The 23265-nt window shown below is 42.8% G+C and overlaps 1 protein-coding gene across 1 annotated transcript in view; it reads left to right on the forward strand.

Moving 5' to 3' along the window:
* tns3 (tensin 3) overlaps window positions 1-19033 on the forward strand; it is a 53501-nt gene extending 34468 nt beyond the window's left edge. Inside the window, exons 15-27 of the mRNA XM_084120637.1 lie at window positions 2970-3067; window positions 3515-3620; window positions 3767-3844; window positions 7487-7601; window positions 9299-9753; window positions 11226-11357; window positions 11947-12042; window positions 12152-12229; window positions 12999-13076; window positions 13195-13363; window positions 17588-17656; window positions 17737-17766; window positions 17857-19033. Of these exons, the coding sequence (XP_083976763.1) occupies window positions 2970-3067; window positions 3515-3620; window positions 3767-3844; window positions 7487-7601; window positions 9299-9753; window positions 11226-11357; window positions 11947-12042; window positions 12152-12229; window positions 12999-13076; window positions 13195-13363; window positions 17588-17656; window positions 17737-17766; window positions 17857-17998 (1646 nt within the window). The 3' untranslated portion in view covers window positions 17999-19033. The remainder of the gene's footprint in view (window positions 1-2969; window positions 3068-3514; window positions 3621-3766; window positions 3845-7486; window positions 7602-9298; window positions 9754-11225; window positions 11358-11946; window positions 12043-12151; window positions 12230-12998; window positions 13077-13194; window positions 13364-17587; window positions 17657-17736; window positions 17767-17856) is intronic.
* The last annotated feature ends 4232 nt before the right edge of the window (window positions 19034-23265 follow it).

The following is a 23265-nucleotide window of genomic DNA, read 5'->3' on the forward strand; positions in this document are numbered from 1 at the left end:
CAGATGTCTTGCATTAACCCTCTGGAGTCTGAGCTGTTTTCTGGGCCCTGGAGGTGTTCTGACATGCTCTGACATTTGTGCTTTTTTCAGTTATTTATAAACATGTTAATGACAAAGGTGTAAATTCACTCTATATAGCACAAACAGGGCTACCAAAATATCTGATCAACATGCATGTATATGTTTGAATTTTTAAGAGAATAATGTTTATGCGTGGTTATTGGAAAAAATAAAAATGAAAGTTGCAGAAATAAGGCCACAAAACACATACTAAATATGTGTCAATAAGACTTTTGACTAATGGATGTGGTCGCCTATAGTTTTTTCTTCAAAATTATGTGAAAATAGTCTTGCTTTATCGTTCACATAAAACCATACATTGATTTAAATTGATGTAAAACAGGTTTTGCTTGGAAAGCCAATATGCGAGGGGGGCGTGAACGAGGAGTGGTTTACACCTGAGAAATACAATGTCCCACCCACTCTGCATAATGATGAGCCATTCACTCAGGTGTGAAACTGACTGAGCCACAATGCCAGGACAAAAGATATTTAGAAGAAGACTTATATTGACCATTTAAGATTTTGCTTACATCTATCTTGTAAATATGTTTTGCTATTTTATTAAAAAGGTTACAACAACAATAATTACAATTTCAACAATATTTCAAGTGTACTCTTTCTTTGTAAAAAAAAAAAGATTATAGGCCTACATTTTATCTATGTATTCATTACTTTGAATATAGCCAACATTGGAACAGCTAACATCTTAGTTGATGACTTTATTTTTGACAAAAATAGTAGGCTATTTTATATATAGAAATTGCTAAACAAAAGCTTATTTGACGAGGCAGTATATTCTACAGTAAAAACTGTACCCAAATCTACTAAACAAAATGTTGTCTTTCATATTTCGCCTGACTGTAACGTTGTTTTCATGAAATATTAGTGCATATTGTTAATTTGCCGTTTAATACGTTGCTTATACAAATAGCCTACATTTTATTTCAACATATTTCAGTCGATTTTTACTCATCACAGTATAGCAATACAGTTTGCTAAAACATCATCATTCATTCACACACGCGATTTAAATTTAACTTCTGGCAAAGATGAAGTTGACGATAGGCTATTGACTCGCGATCTTCGCAGTAGGCTAGTGAACGCACCGGAGAAATGCACATTTATTAGGCTACATAGTTTTTTTGTTTTGGATGGTTTTGTTTAGAACCAGCTTTCTGTAAATATATTTCACATTTTTTAGACATGTGAGGCGAGTAGGCTACGGTCTGGTTCATGATGATCTCCAGTTCAGACCTTATGTTGTGATTGCTAGCCTATATTTACTTTAAATCCAGGAAATTTGTTAATGAAAAAATTATTAAAATTAAGATACAATTGATACAAAACGAAATTCGTTTTAAAGAAAGGATTTGTACTTTCTGTTTTGAGGTCTCTGTGAATGTTTGAAAGTCTTTTAGTGCTTAGAGCGCTCGCGTCCATAATGGAGAACTGTCACGTAATATTGTTTTTTTCCTCATAAATGCGAACACGAAAAATAAAAGACAAAAGACTTTTAAGTAAAACTTACTCTGAAATTGTGTCCTCGGCGGAATTCGCTCTTCAAAATGCTGCCGTTCGTCGTCTGAGTTACAATCTTCCTCTGAGGAAACAACCCGGTATCATGCATTCTTCCTCGCTGTCCAGAATCATCTGAATGGCGTCTTTATTACCGGAGAAGCGTGCCATACTCAAAACGCGATGAACTATCAGTAAGTCTGATAGAAGCTGTGTTTTTATGGCATTGATCGGGGGGCGTATGCGATGCATACTAGATCACCTAAACTATTTACATGTGAATAGCGCCGGGGGCGGTGCGGCCGCAGCTGATTATAGAGATAATGAGGCAGAAGGAAAAACGGTACCTCTCCTTGCTTTCAAACGGATTACATGAGTTGAAAACATTTGTTTTTTATATAAATTATTCATTTAAAAGAAGAGATTTCAAGCTTCATAAAGACATAACTCACATGCCTGTGTGAGAAGTATTCGCTGAGTTATGATTCATTTTCGGACGCGTTTCAGAATGGACTACACGGACAGAGAGAAGGCAGAACTCGCTTCGTGTTTATTTTTCTTTATTTGGCAAAAAGCACCACACTTTGTTTTTATTGTGAGTATACACAAAAATAATACACATTTAACAGAATCGATTGATGTATAAAACTCCTATGGAAAATCAAAGTCAGCAGAGTATTTATGAGTTTCTTTTACACTCATAAAAAAAAAAGCGAGCTGGTATCGCCGGCGATACCGTCGACCTCTGGGGGTTAATAAATACAATGATTTTGAATCTGTGTGAAGAAGTGTGCAGTCACTGTGTTTGTGCTGTCAGTCGTCTTCACATCTACTGTGATGTGTGTATCCAGCTGTTGACCCACAGTATTACAGATCTGCTCAGGTTAGCCGGTTATCAAACGCTCCGCTTCCACCTGGTGTTAAGATACGGCCGACCGGATACGGCAAGAGTCTAATCTACCAGTTAGCTCCGCTGGTAGCTAAGCGTATGGGGCTTGTTGTGATTGGTCGTAGTGTTATCCAATATGCTTGGTGCCGTCCCTCGAGCTGGGCGCTCTTCATTAGTCGACGCCAGACCATTAATCTTTCAGATTTCCAGGCTAAAAGAATATCCCACTGCAACTGTAATGATAACTTCACAGAGAAACGATATCACGGTATCACCACAGTTCTTTCCTGCTGATGAAGGATGAAACATCGGCAGCCGGTCAGAGTCCACCCTGCTTTACAGAGACAGACGATAAAACTGCAGCTCTTACAGTGAACAGAGTGATGTTGTGAACGCTATTATAGGTGTCTTCATAGTTCTGGATGTTCTGATGTGTTCAGTCTCGTTCACACTGTGAACGCCGTGTGTGTCCGTGTTAATGTGTTCATGTGTGTTTCCTCAGATGGTGTTCAGCTCAGCGCAGCTCGTGGAAACGCGTCCTGGACTCTGGATCACACACACACACTGACGCCCAGCGCTGACCGCGACACACACACACAGGTACAGCAATAACCTTTACTTAAGTTCAGTCAAGTTCTAGTTGCCTCATGGACTGGGCTTTTTACTCTAGTTTTAGTCATGCTATATTATGGTTAAACTGATCATCTCAATTATTTTGCTCTAAATCGTAATCTTGATTACTGATCATGTACTTATGCACTTTCGCCTATAAGCACAAATCAAGAGGATGTCGACTCATACGCACGCTTTATTGTACTCATTTACTCATCCAGTTCCCTGATTTATAATATTATCAGAGAAATGAACACACACTCAGAGTCAGTGAAATTCCTTCTAGTAATTCAAATGATTCTAAGTTATGTTGACACACACACTCGGAAAATACCAACACAGGCAAATAACATCTGTGTTATGCCTGCATTAGGTGAATTGCTTGTTAACTCCAGTGTGTGTGTGTGTGTGTGTGTGTGTGTGTGTGTGTGTCAGTGTGCGGCAGTGTTCAGTACAGGCGGTGTTCAGTTCTCATCTCCCACTGGCAGTGACGTGATGCCCTTAACACCAGCGTTCCCCATCTCACCATCCACTCCTTACGGTAACACACACACACACTCTCAAACACACACACACACACACACACACACACACACACACACACACACACACACACACACACAGACACACACACACACACTGCTGCACTGTTGTGTGACTGATCTGCTGTTGTGTGTGTTGATCCAGGGAAGAGTGTGATGATGAACTATCCTCCGTTCAGACAGACTCTGTCTCCTTCATTCGGATCCTTTAGAGCTGAACATGGTAAGTCACACACACACACACACACACACACACACACACACACACCATACACTCACTGTTCACCCCCATACAGACAAATACATTATACTTTGAACAAATATATTACACTTTGTACTGGTTAATGATATTATAGGTTCCCCTGTAAAGGTATTTGTAGAGTAATGAACTACACCTGTGACTCATTGACACACACTGTGAGGAAGGAAGGCTGAAGCGCTGAGATGCATCAGTGTTTGACTCACTGTTAATGTTTCTAGAGCCATGATTGAATTAACGCTTTTTAACTTTTTTGAACCGGAGGAAGTACCTTGCAACTTTTTTCTTTAAATGCTTTTATTGATATTAATTCATGTTAATCTGAATATTTACTGATACATTATTAGAATCAAAGTCATATCTGTTAATATTATTTAATGGATCTGAACTAACATGAAATAACAATGAACCATTGCATTTTTATTTCCTAACGTAAACAAATATTATTTAAATACTGTAAAAAATGTATTGCTCGTTATTAATATTAGTAGATGCATTAATTCATGTTACAGCCAGTTTAAACAAGCTTTCAAACACAAGCCAACAGATGTCAACACCCTCACCTCATTGGTCGGGCTGCCAACATATAGCTACGCCCACCCTCACCTCATTGGTCGAGCTGCCAACATATAGCTCCGCCCACCATCACCTCATTGGTCGAGCTGCCAACATATAACTCCGCCCACCCTCACCTCATTGGTCGGGCTGCCAACATATAACTCCGCCCACCCTCACCTCATTGGTCGGGCTGCCAACATATAGCTCCGCCCACCCTCACCTCATTGGTCGAACTGCCAACAGATGGCTCCGGTTTCGATGGATTGAACAGATTGGCCGGGTCGATGGATTGAACAGATTGGCCGGGTCGATGGATTGAACAGATTGGTCGGGTCGATGGATTGAACAGATTGGTCGGGTCGATGGATTGAACAGATTGGTCGGGTTGATGGATTGAACAGATTGGCCGGGTCGATGGATTGAACAGATTGGTCGGGTCGATGGATTGAACAGATTGGTCGGGTCGATGGTCGGGTCGATGGATTGAACAGATTGGTCGGGTCGATGGATTGAACAGATTGGTCGGGTCGATGGATTGAACAGATTGGCCGGGTCGATGGATTGAACAGATTGGTCGGGTCGATGGATTGAACAGATTGGTCGGGTCGATGGTCGGGTCGATGGATTGAACAGATTGGTCGGGTCGATGGATTGAACAGATTGGTCGGGTCGATGGATTGAACAGATTGGCCGGTTTCGATGGATTGAACAGATTGGTCGGGTCGATGGATTGAACAGATTGGCCGGTTTCGATGGATTGAACAGATTGGTCGGGTCGATGGATTGAACAGATTGGCCGGTTTCGATGGATTGAACAGATTGGCCGGGTCGATGGATTGAACAGATTGGCCGGTTTCGATGGATTGAACAGATTGGTCGGGTCGATGGATTGAACAGATTGGCCGGTTTCGATGGATTGAACAGATTGGCCGGTTTCGATGGATTGAACAGATTGGTCGGGTCGATGGATTGAACAGTTTCGATGGATTGAACAGATTGGCGGGGTCGATGGATTGAACAGATTGGCCGGTTTCGATGGATTGAACAGATTGGTCGGGTCGATGGATTGAACAGATTGGTCGGGTCGATGGATTGAACAGATTGGCCGGTTTCGATGGATTGAACAGATTGGTCGGGTCGATGGATTGAACAGATTGGTCGGGTCGATGGATTGAACAGATTGGCCGGTTTCGATGGATTGAACAGATTGGTCGGGTCGATGGATTGAACAGATTGGCCGGTTTCGATGGATTGAACAGATTGGCCGGTTTCGATGGATTGAACAGATTGGTCGGGTCGATGGATTGAACAGTTTCGATGGATTGAACAGATTGGCGGGGTCGATGGATTGAACAGATTGGCCGGTTTCGATGGATTGAACAGATTGGTCGGGTCGATGGATTGAACAGATTGGTCGGGTCGATGGATTGAACAGATTGGCCGGTTTCGATGGATTGAACAGATTGGCCGGTTTCGATGGATTGAACAGATTGGTCGGGTCGATGGATTGAACAGATTGGTCGGGTCGATGGATTGAACAGATTGGCCGGTTTCGATGGATTGAACAGATTGGCCGGTTTCGATGGATTGAACAGATTGGTCGGGTCGATGGATTGAACAGATTGGCCGGTTTCGATGGATTGAACAGATTGGTCGGGTCGATGGATTGAACAGATTGGTCGGGTCGATGGATTGACAGATTGGCCGGTTTCGATGGATTGAACAGATTGGTCGGGTCGATGGATTGAACAGATTGGCCGGTTTCGATGGATTGAACAGATTGGCCGGGTCGATGGATTGAACAGATTGGCCGGTTTCGATGGATTGAACAGATTGGTCGGGTCGATGGATTGAACAGATTGGTCGGGTCGATGGATTGAACAGATTGGCCGGTTTCGATGGATTGAACAGATTGGTCGGGTCGATGGATTGAACAGATTGGTCGGGTCGATGGATTGAACAGATTGGCCGGTTTCGATGGATTGAACAGATTGGCCGGGTCGATGGATTGAACAGATTGGCCGGTTTCGATGGATTGAACAGATTGGTCGGGTCGATGGATTGAACAGATTGGTCGGGTCGATGGATTGAACAGATTGGTCGGGTCGATGGATTGAACAGATTGGTCGGGTCGATGGATTGAACAGATTGGTCGGGTCGATGGATTGACAGATTGGCCGGTTTCGATGGATTGAACAGATTGGTCGGGTCGATGGATTGAACAGATTGGCCGGTTTCGATGGATTGAACAGATTGGCCGGGTCGATGGATTGAACAGATTGGCCGGTTTCGATGGATTGAACAGATTGGTCGGGTCGATGGATTGAACAGATTGGTCGGGTCGATGGATTGAACAGATTGGCCGGTTTCGATGGATTGAACAGATTGGTCGGGTCGATGGATTGAACAGATTGGTCGGGTCGATGGATTGACAGATTGGCCGGTTTCGATGGATTGAACAGATTGGTCGGGTCGATGGATTGAACAGATTGGCCGGTTTCGATGGATTGAACAGATTGGCCGGTTTCGATGGATTGAACAGATTGGCCGGGTCGATGGATTGAACAGATTGGTCGGGTCGATGGATTGAACAGATTGGTCGGGTCGATGGATTGAACAGATTGGTCGGGTCGATGGATTGAACAGATTGGTCGGGTCGATGGATTGAACAGATTGGTCGGGTCGATGGATTGAACAGATTGGTCGGTTCGATGGATTGAACAGATTGGTCGGGTCGATGGATTGAACAGATTGGTCAGGTCGATGGATTGAACAGATTGGCCGGTTTCGATGGATTGGTCGGGTCGATGGATTGAACAGATTGGCCGGTTTCGATGGATTGGTCGGGTCGATGGATTGAACAGATTGGTCGGGTCGATGGATTGAACAGATTGGTCGGGTCGATGGTGACACTCAAACAGATGAATGTGTGCAGGGAGCGACAGATGCAGTGTCACACTGATGCTGCGTGTACAGCTGTGATTCCACTATTGACACACTTCACATTTCATTGTTTTATATGTAAGCAGTGCACATGTTTTCTTTCAGACACGAGAGAGACTGCAGGGTTTATGGGACACACAGCGTCAGATGAAGCTTCACAGCACAGAGCGTACGTCCAGCCTGCCATCGGGGACATCATGTCCTTCTCCGACAGCTACAGGTACAGTCATCATCATCATCATCATCATCATTCATGCGCTATCAACCGTCTGTTTATTGTTTGTCTGTCTAAAGATAAAGCTGAGAATAAGATGTTGAGCAAACTGAAGCAGTGTGTGTCTTCATGTCCGTTACAGTACAGCTGTATTGTAGCCGCAGTATTATTCATTATTTATTATTTCTGACAAACAGCAAAAGAGAATGTGAATTACAGTGCGTACAGTGTTTATTATACGAGGGCAGAATCCGCAGCTCAGGACTCACTACTCACGAGTACTTAAATAAACTGCTCTTTTACTCTTACTCTAGTTGTTTTTTGGACAAGCTCTTTTACTCACACTACATATTTTAGAAAGTAATGGTACTTTTACTTGAGGATATTTTTTTCAGTACTCTTTACACCCCTGTGAGCCTAATGAATTTATAACAATATAATGATGTGCACAACAAAATCATTTATATTAAAGACTGCAATATTCCATAAAATAAACAAGAATTGTCCATTTTGATTTCATGTGGACTTTAAATGATTGAGGATCCTTCAGTTCTGCAAAAAACCCTGAAGAAACTGGAGGATTTGTTGGCTTTTAGGTCAGAGTTGCGCTCCATCCAGGTTGTGTTTAGATTTATCAAATGCTCTCATAAGTTTTATGTTTGTAATGCGTTTTTGTAAAGTCATAATTTTATTATGTTTGTTTCACTGTCTCTTTTTTTTTCAAAGGTTAAGATTTAATATGTTTCATAATGTGCTTTTTTGGTGAATTGTATTACAATTACCACTTATTTTAATTGAGCCATCATAATAATTCCATGACATTCATCGTGCTTTTACTGCCTGAAGAGCCGATTGCAGCTCTGAATGATTTTAAAGGTGACATATCTATGGTGTGCCCAGAATGTGTGTGTGACATTTCATCTCAAAATACACCCAGATCGTTTATTAGAGCTTGTCAAATTTGCCCCTTTTTGGGTGTGAGCAAAAACGCGCCATTTTTGTGTGTGTCCCTTTAAATGCAAATGAGCTTTAGCTCCGCCTCCATTCAGAAGAGGGCGGAGCCTTTACACAAGCTTCAGAAACTCCAGCAATAACAAAACAGGCCAATCTCACTCATCCAGAATCCCAGAATCACCGGTAGCGAGTGCAGCCTTACGGAGAGACTCAGGAAGAGCCTCTGAATGTTAGCGGAGACATTTATGTAGTTGTTGTGGAGTTACATTGATCATCTCATCATTGTTTAACTTCTCCACAAGTGTCCACAGTTCCTGAGGTCTTTATAAGACAGCGGGCTCAACCACAGAACAGTTTCAGGCTTTGCTGGATCTTCATCATTGCGTTAGAACTGGTCTCTGTTGTCGTGGGTGTTCAGCGGCGCTGTGTGTGTAAACATGCAGATTAAGGGCCGGTAATATTATCATAAGATCCTCTTCATACGCCAGAAGGAGAGCGAAATCTGATCGGCTTATTTTTTGCCATGCTTGCAGAGAAAGGCTCACCAGAACACAGTTACTGGGTTTCACTGTTTTTACGTTTTCTGGGTTGTTAGAAGCACCGGGTTCCCGATTATAGCACTTAAAAATGGAAAAAGTCTGATTTTCACGATATGTCCACTTTAGTGGTGAACACTACGACGAGGTAACAGAATAGCCCAGCAGTGCTAGTTGTATAGTTAACAATAGTGTGTGTTGTGGTTGATGCAGGTCTCCACAGTCCATCTCTGCTCATCCCTCTGACTCCGTGAGCTTCGCCCCAGTGTCTTCTGTCCCGTCTCAGCACTCTCTCCCTGTGCCGAACGCCCACAGCTCTCCTCTCAGCGGGCCGAGAGCCAAAGCCCTGCAGCAGATGTTCAGCCTGGGCCCGGCGCTGGAGGGACTCGACTGCCAGCCGCCGCCTCAGAGCCTCGCGGGGTTCGACGGAGAGACCTCGCAGGGGTCAGCGTCTACATCTCCCAGCGGCTGCTCCAGTCCTCACAGCAGGAGCTCGCTCAGTATCCCGTTTCCCAGCGTGCTGCCAGAGCTGCCGACCGGCTCGTCCCCGACTGCTCCGGACCCCCGCGCCGATGCGGCAGAGGTGCTCTCCAGCAAGCAGCTGACCGTGAACTTCGTCCAGGACACCTCCAAATACTGGTACAAGCCAGACATCGCACGAGACCAAGGTACGAGCGAACCCCGTGACCTCTGGCTTCACGAACCCTGTGACCTCTGGCTTCACTCTCATCTGACTCTCATCTGACCTCTGGCTTCTGTTTCTGACTCTCATCTGACCTCTGGCTTGTGTTTCTGACTCTCACCTGACCTCTGACTCTCACCTGACCTCTGGCTTCTGTTTCTGACTCTCATTCGACCTCTGGCTTGTGTTTCTGACTCTCATCTGACCTCTGGCTTGTGTTTCTGACTCTCATCTGACCTCTGGCTTGTGTTTCTGACTCTCATCTGACCTCTGACTTGTGTTTCTGACTCTCATTCGACCTCTGGCTTGTGTTTCTGACTCTCATCTGACCTCTGGCTTGTGTTTCTGACTCTCACCTGACCTCTGACTCTCACCTGACCTCTGGCTTCTGTTTCTGACTCTCATTCGACCTCTGGGTTGTGTTTCTGACTCTCATCTGACCTCTGGCTTGTGTTTCTGACTCTCATCTGACCTCTGGCTTGTGTTTCTGACTCTCATCTGACCTCTGACTTGTGTTTCTGACTCTCATTCGACCTCTGGCTTGTGTTTCTGACTCTCATCTGACCTCTGGCTTGTGTTTCTGACTCTCACCTGACCTCTGACTCTCACCTGACCTCTGGCTTCTGTTTCTGACTCTCATTCGACCTCTGGCTTCTGTTTCTGACTCTCATCTGACCTCTGGCTTCTGTTTCTGACTCTCATTCGACCTCTGGCTTCTGTTTCTGACTCTCATCTGACCTCTGGCTTCTGTTTCTGACTCTCATTCGACCTCTGGCTTGTGTTTCTGACTCTCATCTGACCTCTGGCTTGTGTTTCTGACTCTCATCTGACCTCTGGCTTGTGTTTCTGACTCTCATCTGACCTCTGGCTTGTGTTTCTGACTCTCACCTGACCTCTGACTCTCACCTGACCTCTGGCTTCTGTTTCTGACTCTCATTCGACCTCTGGCTTCTGTTTCTGACTCTCATTCGACCTCTGGCTTGTGTTTCTGACTCTCATCTGACCTCTGGCTTGTGTTTCTGACTCTCATTCGACCTCTGGCTTGTGTTTCTGACTTTCATTCGACCTCTGGCTTGTGTTTCTGACTTTCATTCGACCTCTGGCTTGTGTTTCTGACTCTCATTCGACCTCTGGCTTGTGTTTCTGACTTTCATTCGACCTCTGGCTTGTGTTTCTGACTCTCATTCGACCTCTGGCTTGTGTTTCTGACTCTCATCTGACCTCTGGCTTGTGTTTCTGACTCTCATCTGACCTCTGGCTTCTGTTTCTGACTCTCATCTGACCTCTGGCTTGTGTTTCTGACTCTCATTCGACCTCTGGCTTGTGTTTCTGACTCTCATCTGACCTCTGGCTTGTGTTTCTGACTCTCATTCGACCTCTGGCTTGTGTTTCTGACTCTCATCTGACCTCTGGCTTGTGTTTCTGACTCTCATCTGACCTCTGGCTTGTGATTGACAGCTATAGCATTACTGAAGGACACAGAGCCTGGCTCCTTCATCGTTCGGGACAGTCACTCGTTCCGCGGCGCGTACGGCCTAGCCATGAAAGTGTCCACAGCGCCTCCATCGACACTGCAGCAGGGCAAGAGAGGTGAGCAGAGAAACATATCACACACACACACCTCCAGAGAGACCCAGCGTTTCCTCGCACGTCGTTACCTGCTCATGCTGAACATATCAATCTGCTAGTCGTGACTGTGCCGTTTCCATAATATACAACAGTTAAAGTGTAATATATACATTAAAGGCCAAAAGTGATGTCCGGAGGGGATGTTTGTTTATAATGACCCTACAACTTCAATTAAACCATCAAAATATGAGGAAAATACTTATTATGTTTTAACTATTTTAAATATGAGGGAAGAACAAAACACTAAACTTGGTTAAGGTATTTATCTGACAAAATTATTTAGCAAAAATCACAAACTACAGCTACAGTTTTTATTTTACTATGTAAAAAAACTGGTACGTTCATAATTTCTGGCCAAAAGATGTGTTGCACAATTTGGCAAGTTTTATTACATTATCACAAATAAAACAATCGACTCCAAGTACAACTACGCAATAATGTGCTTGCAAAATAAAAAATAAAAAATAATATTTGAGTAAATGTTGAAGATGTCAATATTCCTCAGCCCGCCGTCACTCTGGGTCATACTGATGTGTGTGTGATGTTTCAGGAGCCGACCCGTCCAGCGAGCTGGTGCGGCACTTCCTCATCGAGTGCACCCCAAGGGGCGTTCGGCTCAAGGGATGCCCCAATGAACCCTACTTCGGTGAGTCTACCAAACCTGCCACAGATGGGTACATTCATACTGTATATATATACACGAGTACTGCTCACATCAGCTGTGTGTGTGTGTGTGTGTGTGTGCTACTCTTCAGGCAGTCTGACGGCTCTGGTCTGTCAGCACTCCATCACTCCTCTGGCTCTTCCATGCCAACTCATCATACCTGACAGAGGTACAGCAGGACAACTTCACTTATACGTCATTCAATTTGAACTAAATTTGACTTTGTTAGACACCAGGGGCCACTCGTGGGAGCCCTCAAACACCTCTGACGAAACTCAGAAAAGGCCAATGAAGTTGGCGTGTGGAATTTGCATGCCTGGACACTCCCTGGATATTCTGAATACATCAGAGGTGTTTGGGGCTCCAAAGAGTCGAAGCGAGTGACCGAGAGGGAAACAAAGCTTTCAGAACATTGAACCAATTGTTTCACAAAGGAATTCCCAGTTTGGGAAAGCATTGAAACTCCACAGGCTGGTGACCTCTGCTGGTCAGAACAGTGTAAATGCAGCTCACAAACACATTTAACACCTCTTACAAACCAATGGAAAATAGTTAGTTGACAGTGTAATCTACTAAACGCAATTAACAAAATCATCTTATACCATAAAATATAAAGTGTCGGTATAATGTTCTTTTATTAAATTGTAGGGCTTCTTTTGTTTGTTTTGTGGAGAGCTTGGTTAATCAGCCCAATAACTACAACTCTTCCATGAGTGATGAGTGAAATTATCCAAGATCAGGTCAAAATCACATATTGACACTGGTTCATTGGTTCACAGAGATCATCGCCCCTTGGCGGCGAACCAAGCCTTGTTCACTGAAACACTGATACACTGGTTTCAAACAAATGATTGGCAAAGGTTTGGAAGCTTCACAAAGCACCCATCGCTGCTCTAGGTTAATGGATGTTTGATCACATGAGTGTTGTCTCTCTTCAGATCCTCTAGAGGAGGCTGCTAGTGCATCTTCACAGTCCATTACCAATTCTGCAGCTGAACTCTTGAAACAAGGAGCAGGTGAGTCCAAAACACGATATTCAGGACAATGACTGAGCGATAACCGCATGGATCAGCGAGCGAGTCCTCGTGACTGTCTCTGACGTCAGATCGCGTGTGTGTGGTGTGTGTTCTCCAGCCTGTAACGTGTGGTTCCTGGGCTCGGTGGAGATGGAGTCTCTGACGGGTTATCAGGCGGTGCAGAAGGCCACCAGCGAGATCCTGAACATGCACTCGCTCCCGGCCTCCACCGTAGTGCACTTCAAAGTGTCCTCGCAGGGAATCACGCTCACTGACAACCGGAGAAAGTAACTCACTCTTACCTTACCTCACATTAAACATTACCTTGCATTCATGCCTGTTATTCAAAGAGATTTGCTTTCGAGCTACAGTCAAACCAGTTTATTCAGACTCCTTCAACATGGCTCACAGTATCACAGTTTATTAGAGCAGTGGTTCTCAAAGTGGGGTCCGCAGACCCCTAGGGGTCCGTGGCGCACTGCCTGGGGGTCCGTGGAGAGTTTGCTATAAAATATAAACATACCCGGAGAAAGTGCAGGGCCCATCGTCATTCATTACTCCCGCGTTCTGTAACGTTAAACCAATGAACATTCGGCTTTTACATTACGTCAATCTACCAAAACATTTCCCTTAGGCTTTAACTTCACGTCTCACAGCTAATAAATGAATAAATGAAAGCCAATTAAACAGGCGCATTGTGTTCAACACTCCCCCCGCTTTAACTTTGGGCCAATAGAAACTCTGTTGTTACATTACGTCAATCTGTCAAAGTCGTTATTTCGACATCTCGTAATTTCGACATAATAAGGGGACATTCTAATCTGCATTAAGCCACATTAAGCGTTCTTATAATGGTTTTCTAAGGGAGGAAAATGCTTAACGTGTAATTAAACGTTGCGTTCATATTCTGGGCTTATCTGATTTACATAGCATAGCCTACTTTGTTATGATTTTAGTATCATAATGATTAATAAATGCACGCACAATTATCCGTGAACTTGATTTGAACAAATGCCTTTTTAACTTGTTTGTGCAAAATTCAGAATTAAATGAATGTGCAGCAATTTGTAGAGAGTCTGTAGGCCTACTATACTGTTGTAGCCATTAAATAAGCGCATTTAGTTTCATATTTGTTAAAATATTATGATGTTATTTTATTTTGTTTCCATTTATGTTGATTTATGAAAAGTGAACAGCATGAGTAAGATAGGATGCGCAATATATCAAGAGACATGGAGCGGGTCAGACATGATTTTGACCACTTCATTAAGTTTGTTTTGTAGAAAGCATTTCTTTAAAGTGAATTTCGTTTTGTATAAATTGTATCTTAATTTTAATAAATTTTTCATCAACCAATATAACAAATATAACAGACAATAATCATGGAGGCGCCCGCGCGGTCACTTGCATTGCACGTGAACTGGAGCGCGCATCTCATCCTAACGAAACTCAGTGTATGCCTCACACAGACATGAGAAATACATCAAATACACAAAGTTTGAAATGTCTTAAAACGAAATAATTCAAAACGAAAAGAAAAAGGCTACTCTCTGATTACGTAATCCATTATGTGCATTTCTCTCTATAGGCGCGTTCACTACGAATATGGCGATCGTCAACTTCATCTTTGCAGCCGACACTGTAATAAAAATCAATGCACGCGTCACCGGATTTACATGCACATCTTGCTTGTTGCACGCACACATATTATGTAACATTATTATTAATTAATACATCTTTTAGAATATTTGATTGAATGCTGAATGTTACGCTTGTTCAATTTAATAAAATTAAAACTTTAATTGTGATCATTAAAATAATTTAATATTATATTTAGTGTCCAAGTTTTGCTAATTTATTAATAGTGCGTGTATGTATATATATATATATATATATATATATATATATATATATATATATATAATTGCGCAGCTCCCCCTGTCAATGATCTAGCACCCCCTCAGCACATGCGTTAACGATTTTGCCGGGGCTTCAGCCCCGAATGTTTTGAGTGTAGCCCCGAATGTTTTTTGAAAAGTTGACTGACAAAAATGAAACTGGACAATAGCCTATGTAAACCCCCGAAATCATAAGTTGCCTTATTTCATTGTGCTTTGGCTTTGCTGCTGTCTCTGACTAGTGATTGTTGAAGTCTGTCTCTGCAGACGCACCACGTGAGTGATTTCAACCTATCCTAGAATATCTCCAGGATTTGCGCAACAGAAAACAATCTCACAGCAATTTAAAAAAAAGAAGAAATAACGCAGTCAGCACCGCCGCACAGTCCTCTGTCAGACCAGATGTTGTCAGGCTATATGTCAGTAAAACTTTCCTGTCGTATGACTCGTATCAGCCGTGTGCTCGCGGCGCGCACTCTTCAATATCAAGCGCAAATGCAGCGCGCCCTGTATCACGCAAAAGAAACTACGAGCATGTACGTTGTGTTCTGTCGTCAATTAGGCTAAGTATTGAAAACCAAAAGGGAGAATAAAATTGTGCCATTTTTCATTATTAATATTCTAACATTTTATCAATATTGCAAAGCCATCAAAACTGACTCGTGTCATAAAAAATATATTTTGTGACCAAAAATGTGAAAAATACATCTAGCCTAAATGATCGTTCTTGACATTCTTTTAACTATAAGCAACCCAATTTGTCTAGATCTGTAATATTATTTCCTTTGTATAATGAGCTTGTCTTTGTTTTAAATTATATTGTATTTTTATTGTGAGTGTGTTGGAACTGCTGCACAGTCATGTGATTTAGGCAGCTTGATTAACATTATTACAATGTATTCCTATTTAACACAGATGTTCTTTGCTAATTACAGAAACTATAAGCAAAATATAAGCATAAATATATATTTATAAAATAAACAAACAAAAGATTGCACTGGTGTTTGATTAACATCTATATGCAAAATAATCCTTAAAAGATTTCTCATTTCAGGCCATTCCTGTTTGGAATATGTGTAAAATATATTTTTGCTTTTTTCCTGACATCTTTGAAAAATACAAATGCAATGGCAATGATTAATGTACATTTTGACAGGATATCAAATATTACCCAGAGCACTCTGCTTTAATACATGTAGCCTTAATGTAACTAGAAAGACTATTAATACAGTATAATATATAATTTTAAATAAAATGAAGAAATACATCTTCATTCCTTCCCATACCCACTAACATTTCCCTTAGTTTCAGATAACGTAAGCTAGCCAAACTGAGCCAAAGCTTCTGGCCTGGTTGCAAAGTAGTTGTAGAGTTTTTGACTGCATCAATAATAATGTATACGATGGGCTATATATTAAATGTTCTAGACTAAAAATGTTAGACGAGCTTTCTTCCAACTTATCATCTCCATCACAACGTGTGTTCGCGCGATGTTGTTGGTTACCTAGTAACGAACGTACGGTGGCCGAGAATGTTCCGTCAACTTCCGTGTGTTCACACTTCTAACGCAATCTGGCCGAGATACGCGCTGGCGGCAGGAAACTTCACTCTGTGTGCCTGCGCCTCGTATACAACATTATAAAGCTTGCAGGACAACTTGGTTGGCATTGCCTTTTCAGCGTGAGAAATACACGGTGTGGCGTGTGAGCGTGTGAACTGGTTGAATTGCGTGTGTCTCACGGCTAATGCGCGAGACTTGAGAAACCTGTGAGAAAGTTTACTTTATTCTGCTCTCCTCACTTATATAAATGAACTATAGTGTCCTGCACACACTAGTGAAAAAATATATAAAAAAATGACATCTGGTGTCTGAATAATGTTTTGGTTTGACTGTATACTTTTTTCCAATTCATGCATTCCCTGGGAAACGAACCAATGACCTTGGTGTTGCATTTATGAGGAGTTTCTGTGTGTTTCTCCCTCATTTCTGCTTCAAGCTCTTGATAAATTGTGGAATTTCTTTGTTGTTGAGAATCCAATATTCTGTAATACTTTTCTCTTTTATGAGTTTAATGAAGAACTCTGTCTCGTCTTCTGTCCAAACACACCGCTCCATCTACGTCATGTGACCTGTGAACGCACAACATATGTTTCCATTGCAGTTTTGCGAAATATTCCTTTATTGAATTGCCTGCAACACCACCTCATGCTAGCGTAACATTTTTTTGGGCGATTTATGTGAGTTTTTGCTAAATTGACGCGTTTCCATTAGGTGTATTTTAAATTTAAATTTGCACAATTTAAAGGGTAATGGAAACGCGGCTACTGTCACCAAAACAGACATTTAGATGCGTAGTTCCTGAAGTCGCTGTGGTTTGCGAGGGCTTCAGCGCTTGTAATATAGATTTACATTACATTTATGCATTTGGCAGATGCTTTCATCCAAAGCGACTTGCATTGCATTTCAAGCTACACATTTACATTCCTATCAGTTCTTGCTTTCCCTGGGAATTGAACCCATGACCTTGGCGTTGCAAGCGCCAGCGCTCTTCTGTTAGAGCTACAGGAACAGATTCATAAGCATGGAGCTGATGAAACCTGTTGTCTTTCCAGACTGTTCTTCAGAAGACACTATGCTGTGGGCACAGTCATATTCTGTGCTCTGGACCCTCAGGACCGGAAGTGAGTCCCTTCTGCACTTTCATGTACTTCATCTTGAGTTTCTATAGGCGTTTTCACTGTGTCTCCGTGTTCCTTCACAGGTGGAGACGAGACGGCTGCAGCTCAGCGAAGTGAGTACGACTGTGTTTCAGGTGTAGCCCAGAACAGGTCAGGTCTCCTTCATCATGTTAACAGGAGTAACAGCTTTTCCCCCTCCGCAGGGTCTTTGGGTTCGTGGCCCGGAAAGCGGGCAGTAGCATGGAGAACGAGTGTCACGTGTTCGCGGAGCACGACCCCGAGCAGCCCGCCAGCGCCATCGTCAACTTCGTCTCCAGAGTCATGATTGGCTCACAGAGGGTGTGACGTCATGAAGAGGGCGTGGCCTGTCGAGACCAGTGCTGATCAACAGATTTCCTCCAATGAGCTGAAAGACCGTTTTTGATCACATGACAAACCTTCTGAAATGAAACATGTACATTGTTTTGTATATTTTTGTATTGAAAGTGTATGTATCGTGGACACAGACTCAAAGGAATTATTCTTATTGAAAATAAATCTCAATATATGCGTGTATGAGCTTTTTAAAATGATTTTTTAGTTTTCTGTGATTTAATGTATTCTACTACTGATGACATAAACCAAAAACGTCTTTATAATGTCATTGCTTTTTAGATGTCTATATATTTAGTATTTTATCATATTTTTTACTCGTAAATCTCCATTTGCCAAGTTTTCTAGAGAAAAAAAAAATCAGAACTGTTTATATTTCATATATAAAAGAAATGTTTTAAAATGTCTATAGTTTCTCAGTGCAAGTCTTTGGTAAAGTCCTCAGTGCTGACAGAGTCAGTCCTCACATCTTCAGCTTCTGTGATTGTGAACTTACAGCTCTAAGTATATATACGTGTATCTTATCTTTTCTTCTTATATAAACTGATAGCAGTATTTGTGAAGGAGAGGCGGCGGTTATGTGATGTACAGGAATATCTATATTAAGTTTGTTGAGATTTGGGCTTGGCTTTATGATTTGTACTCTTCTGTGGATTAATGGACTGTTACGCATTAACAGAACTGAGCCAGTGAGCGGCTGTCACATGTAAAGCCTGTTTCAGTCTGTTATAATATACATGTGCTGACTATATGTACACACTACAGTGAGACACGCACTACTTTTAAGGCCTCTGATTATTTATACTTGATCTTGTTGAAGTCACTGGTGATTTTCACAACCACACACACACACACTCAATCTCAGCATACTGAACAGAAATAAATGGAAGATTTGTGCTGTGTTTTCAGTACTGAATGTCTGTTCATGTACTTCATCTGTGTCCTTCATTGCAATCCTTTTACAATGTGGTCAATTCTATGTAGCAGTGACCCTTAAACTTTAAACGCATCTTTTCTCTGTCAGCGTTATTTAGTTTAGGCCAGCGGTTTTCAATAGGTGAGACGCGCCTCCCCTGGGGGGCGCCAAAGAGCCACAGAAAACGCAAAGAAAAAATAACTGTATGCAGCTCTTTTGATATCGGTAATTGTGTGTGCGAGTATTAGCTTTAAAATGCGTCGTTTCTGTTCTGTTGTTTAATAGGTACAACAACAACCTTTCTTAAGGAGCCAGACGCGACAGCCATCCATAACTCTTGATAACTTTTTATTGCCTCCCCCAAGTACCGTAACACACTCAATATATGTTCCACACATTTCCTATGCATTCCAATGCTACCGTAAAGAACCTAATACTACATCCCCCTTTCAAAATAAGGCTCCTTCTCCTTTCATCTTTTTAGGGGTGCTAAATAAACTCCAAATAAGGAAACAGTTATCTTCTCTAAATAATAATTCTGTAAAATTTTACATTACCACAATGCTCTTTTTTTTCCATACACAACCAAATGACAGCAAAACGTTCCATAACTTTTTCTCTCTATACTAGAAGGATGGGGTAGATTGCCCAAAACCTTCAACTGAGTGTGGGGATTATTCTGCCCCATTGACCACTCAGTATTTATCCGGGGTATCTCTAACTACATTCAAAGTCCTTTAGATACCCAGGAGGAACTCTAACCCTGGAAGGATAACGTCTTGAACATTGTGAAGACTGTTGGCAGACCTTCTGAATTTCTGGCGTGACAGTTGAACTTGCAGAGAGTGGAGATGCACTTATCTCTGTTGGGTCTGGAAGATCAGAAGATGTCACAGGAGCTTTTGAAGTTGGTGAGAGGTGAAATCTGTTTCTCCTCAATGTACCTTTGGGTGTTTCTACAAGGTAAGATCTGGGTGTGCCAGCAGTAGACACAACAGTACCCCTTTCCTTAGTGTCTTTGACCCAGACATGTTCACCTGGTTGCAAATGCGTCATGTCATGTGCTTTGTGTCTTGAGTCGAAATTTTGTTTCTGTTTACGTCTGTATGTCAGCTCTTTCTTTTTCAGCATGTCCCAATCTGCACACTTTGGAGTGAGCTGAGACGGAATCATAGGAACTAATGTCCTTATTTTCCTCCCCATGAGGAGCTCGGCAGGACTGTATCCATTAGCAAGAGGAGATGCCCGGTAAGCCATAAGTGCAATGTATGGATCACTTGACTTTTTGAGGAGGTTCTTGATTGTCCTCACAGCTCGCTCCGCTTCTCCGTTGCTTTGTGGAAAATGAGGACTCGACGTTACATGGTTGAAACCCCAGTCCTGTGAAAACACTCTGAAACACTCCGAAGCAAATTGTGGCCCATTGTCCGAGCGCACTACCTCTGGGACTCCATGACGTGCAAAAATGGATTTAAAGTGCTCAACCACTGCTTCAGAAGTCGTCGACGTCAGTTTGGTAACTTCAAAGAACCTAGAGAAGTAGTCCACAATGACCAAGTACTGCTTGTTGTCTTTTTGAAACAGATCTGCTCCTACTGTGGACCACGGCCTGGATGGAAATTCAGTAGGCAACATTGTTTCTCTGAGATTTGTTCTCTCACGTGCACATGTGTCACAGTTCTCAATCATTTTTGTTAGCTCTTTACTGAGCCCCGGCCACCAAACTGACTGTTTAGCTCTCTCCCTGCACTTTGTAACACCAAGGTGTCCTTCATGTAGTTTCCTCAGTATCTCAGCTCGGAGGGAAGTTGGAATTACAATCCTGATTCCATTCAATAATAGACCATTTTGCACTGAAAGTTCTCCTGAGAATGACAAGTAAGGCTGGAAAGCTCTGTCAATGGAGAATTTGTCTGGCCATCCTTCCACACAGTATTTCTTTAACTGCTGGAGTATGGAATCACTGTCTTGGTGTTCTTGTATCTCTCTTAGTCTTTTTTCTGTAGCTGGTAAACTTGCCATGACAGAATCAGCATACAAATTGACGTCGTCTTCAGAAAGCCCTTCTGCCACACTGCTTATGGGAGCTCTAGACAACACATCAGCTGTTGCAATATTTTTGCCAGCCACATGCGATATGGTATATGAGAACCTCAAAAGACGCATACGAAGCCGCTGAATACGTGGAGGAAGTTCATCCAACTTCTTTGAGCTAAACAGAGGAACTAGGGGTTTGTGATCTGTCTCGATGTGGAAATTTTTCCCAATGAGAAACTCAGCAAACCTCTCACAGGCCCATGTGGAGGCCAGCGCCTCCTTTTCAATTTGCGCGTACCGCTGCTCCGTACTACTGAGAGACTTTGAAGCATATGCCACAGGTTTCCATACGTTGTCTGTTTGCTTCTGAAGGAGAACAGCTCCCAGCCCATATGAAGAGGCATCTGCAGAAACAACTGTATCTTTGTTTGTGTCATACAGTGCCAAACCTGGAGGTGTTGTCAGTTCCTCTTTGATTTTCTCAAAGGCCTCCTGCTGTTTTGACCCCCAGACCCACATGTTGGACTTTCTCAGTAAATCCCTGAGTGGTTGTGTTTTGTCAGTCATAAATGGTAAGAATTTACCAAGGTGGTTGACCATTCCCAAAAACCGTCTCATTTCACTTACATTACGTGGTTGTGTCATGGCTTTTATTGCTTCCACCTTCTCTGGGTCTGCACTCACCCCTGACGCCTCGATGATTTGTCCAAGAAATTTGATTTTCTTTTTGGAGAACTCACATTTCTCATTGAGTGTGACTCCTGATTCTTGAAGTCTCGAGAGCGCCTTCCGCAGCCTCTCGTCGTGTTCACTCTGTGTTGATCCCCAAACGAGTACATCATCCATTTGACATACAACTCCTTCCAGTCCCTCCAGAATTCTTGACATGCGTTTTTGGAAGTGCTCTGGCGCAGAGGAGATTCCGAAGCATAGGCGGTTATAACAGTATCGGCCAAATGGAGTTATAAAGGTGGTGAGTAAAGACGATTCCTTTGAAAGTGGAATCTGCCAAAACCCAGAATTGGCGTCAAGCTTAGAAAACACTTTGGCACCTGCAAGTTGTCCTAATGTGTTCTCTACAGAAGGGAGAGGATGTTTTTCCCTCATAACTGACTTATTCAGTTCAGTGAGATCTGTGCAAATTCTCACTTTCCCTGTCCGCTTGGGCACCACGACCATGGGAGCACACCATTCCGTTGGCTCTTCCACCTTTGAAATTACCCCAAGCTGTTCCATTCTGTACAATTCTTCCTTCACTTTTGGTAGGAGAGGGAGGGAAATGCGCCTAGGTGTTGAAAGAGAAAAGGGTTTTGCACCTGGCATCAGCACAATGCTGTACTCACCCTCCATTTTGCCTAAACCACTGAAGAGTTTTGGAAACTCCCTTTCCACTCTATCCTTTGTGATTAAGCTGACCTCATCCAGCCTGGCTACCAGCTGAAGTGCTGCGACTGCTGGTCGGCCTAGCAATGGCATGTGCAATCCTTCAACAACATAAATGTCCTGTTTTGTACATTTATTGTGCTTGCTGAGGGTCGCTATGAATTTCCCTTTTACCTTCAGTGACATTCCACCCGGCCCCTGAAGAATTTTTCCCGGATGTTTCAGCTTGTTGAACTGGCCTTGGTTATACAGCGTCATAGGAACAACTGTAACATCAGCTCCAGTGTCAATTTTGAACACTGCATCCAAATTGTCAATTTTAATGTCAGTCATCCATGGGCTTCCTTCCACATTAGCCGTTACTGTGCCCAGGAATACAATTTCCTCATTGATCCCCTCAGTTGGCGTGGCTATACTCACCTCGTATACTTTCTTTGATTTGCACACCCTAGCATAATGTCCCTTTTTATGACAACGATTGCATATTGCATCTCTCGCTGGGCATTGCTGCAGATTATGGCCCTTTGTGTCTCCGCATCTTGTGCACAATGACCCCTTTTTAGGTCTTTCCTGAGGTGTTTTCTTTGCCAAATGTCCATATTGTGACTTCAATGGTTTAGACTTCATATAACTGTTCTGTTTAGCTTGCACACTATCCAACTGTTCACTTGAAATTTCCCCTTTGAAGTTTGACTTGAGTAATTCTTGTTGTTTTTTTACCTGCTCACTCTGTCGAACTCGTACGACGGCTTTCTCAAGTGTAAGTTCAGGGTCCAGTTGCAACTGTTCTGACAGCCTTTTGTCAGTCAGACCCACGACGAGTCTATCTCTCACCATCTCATCGTGCAAATCTCCATAACCGCAGTGCTCGGCTAGACAATGCAGTTCCGTTATGAAGCGATCC

Source organism: Abramis brama (genome assembly GCF_963993115.1).
Source record: "Abramis brama genome assembly, chromosome: 7".
Taxonomy (NCBI): domain Eukaryota; kingdom Metazoa; phylum Chordata; class Actinopteri; order Cypriniformes; family Leuciscidae; genus Abramis; species Abramis brama.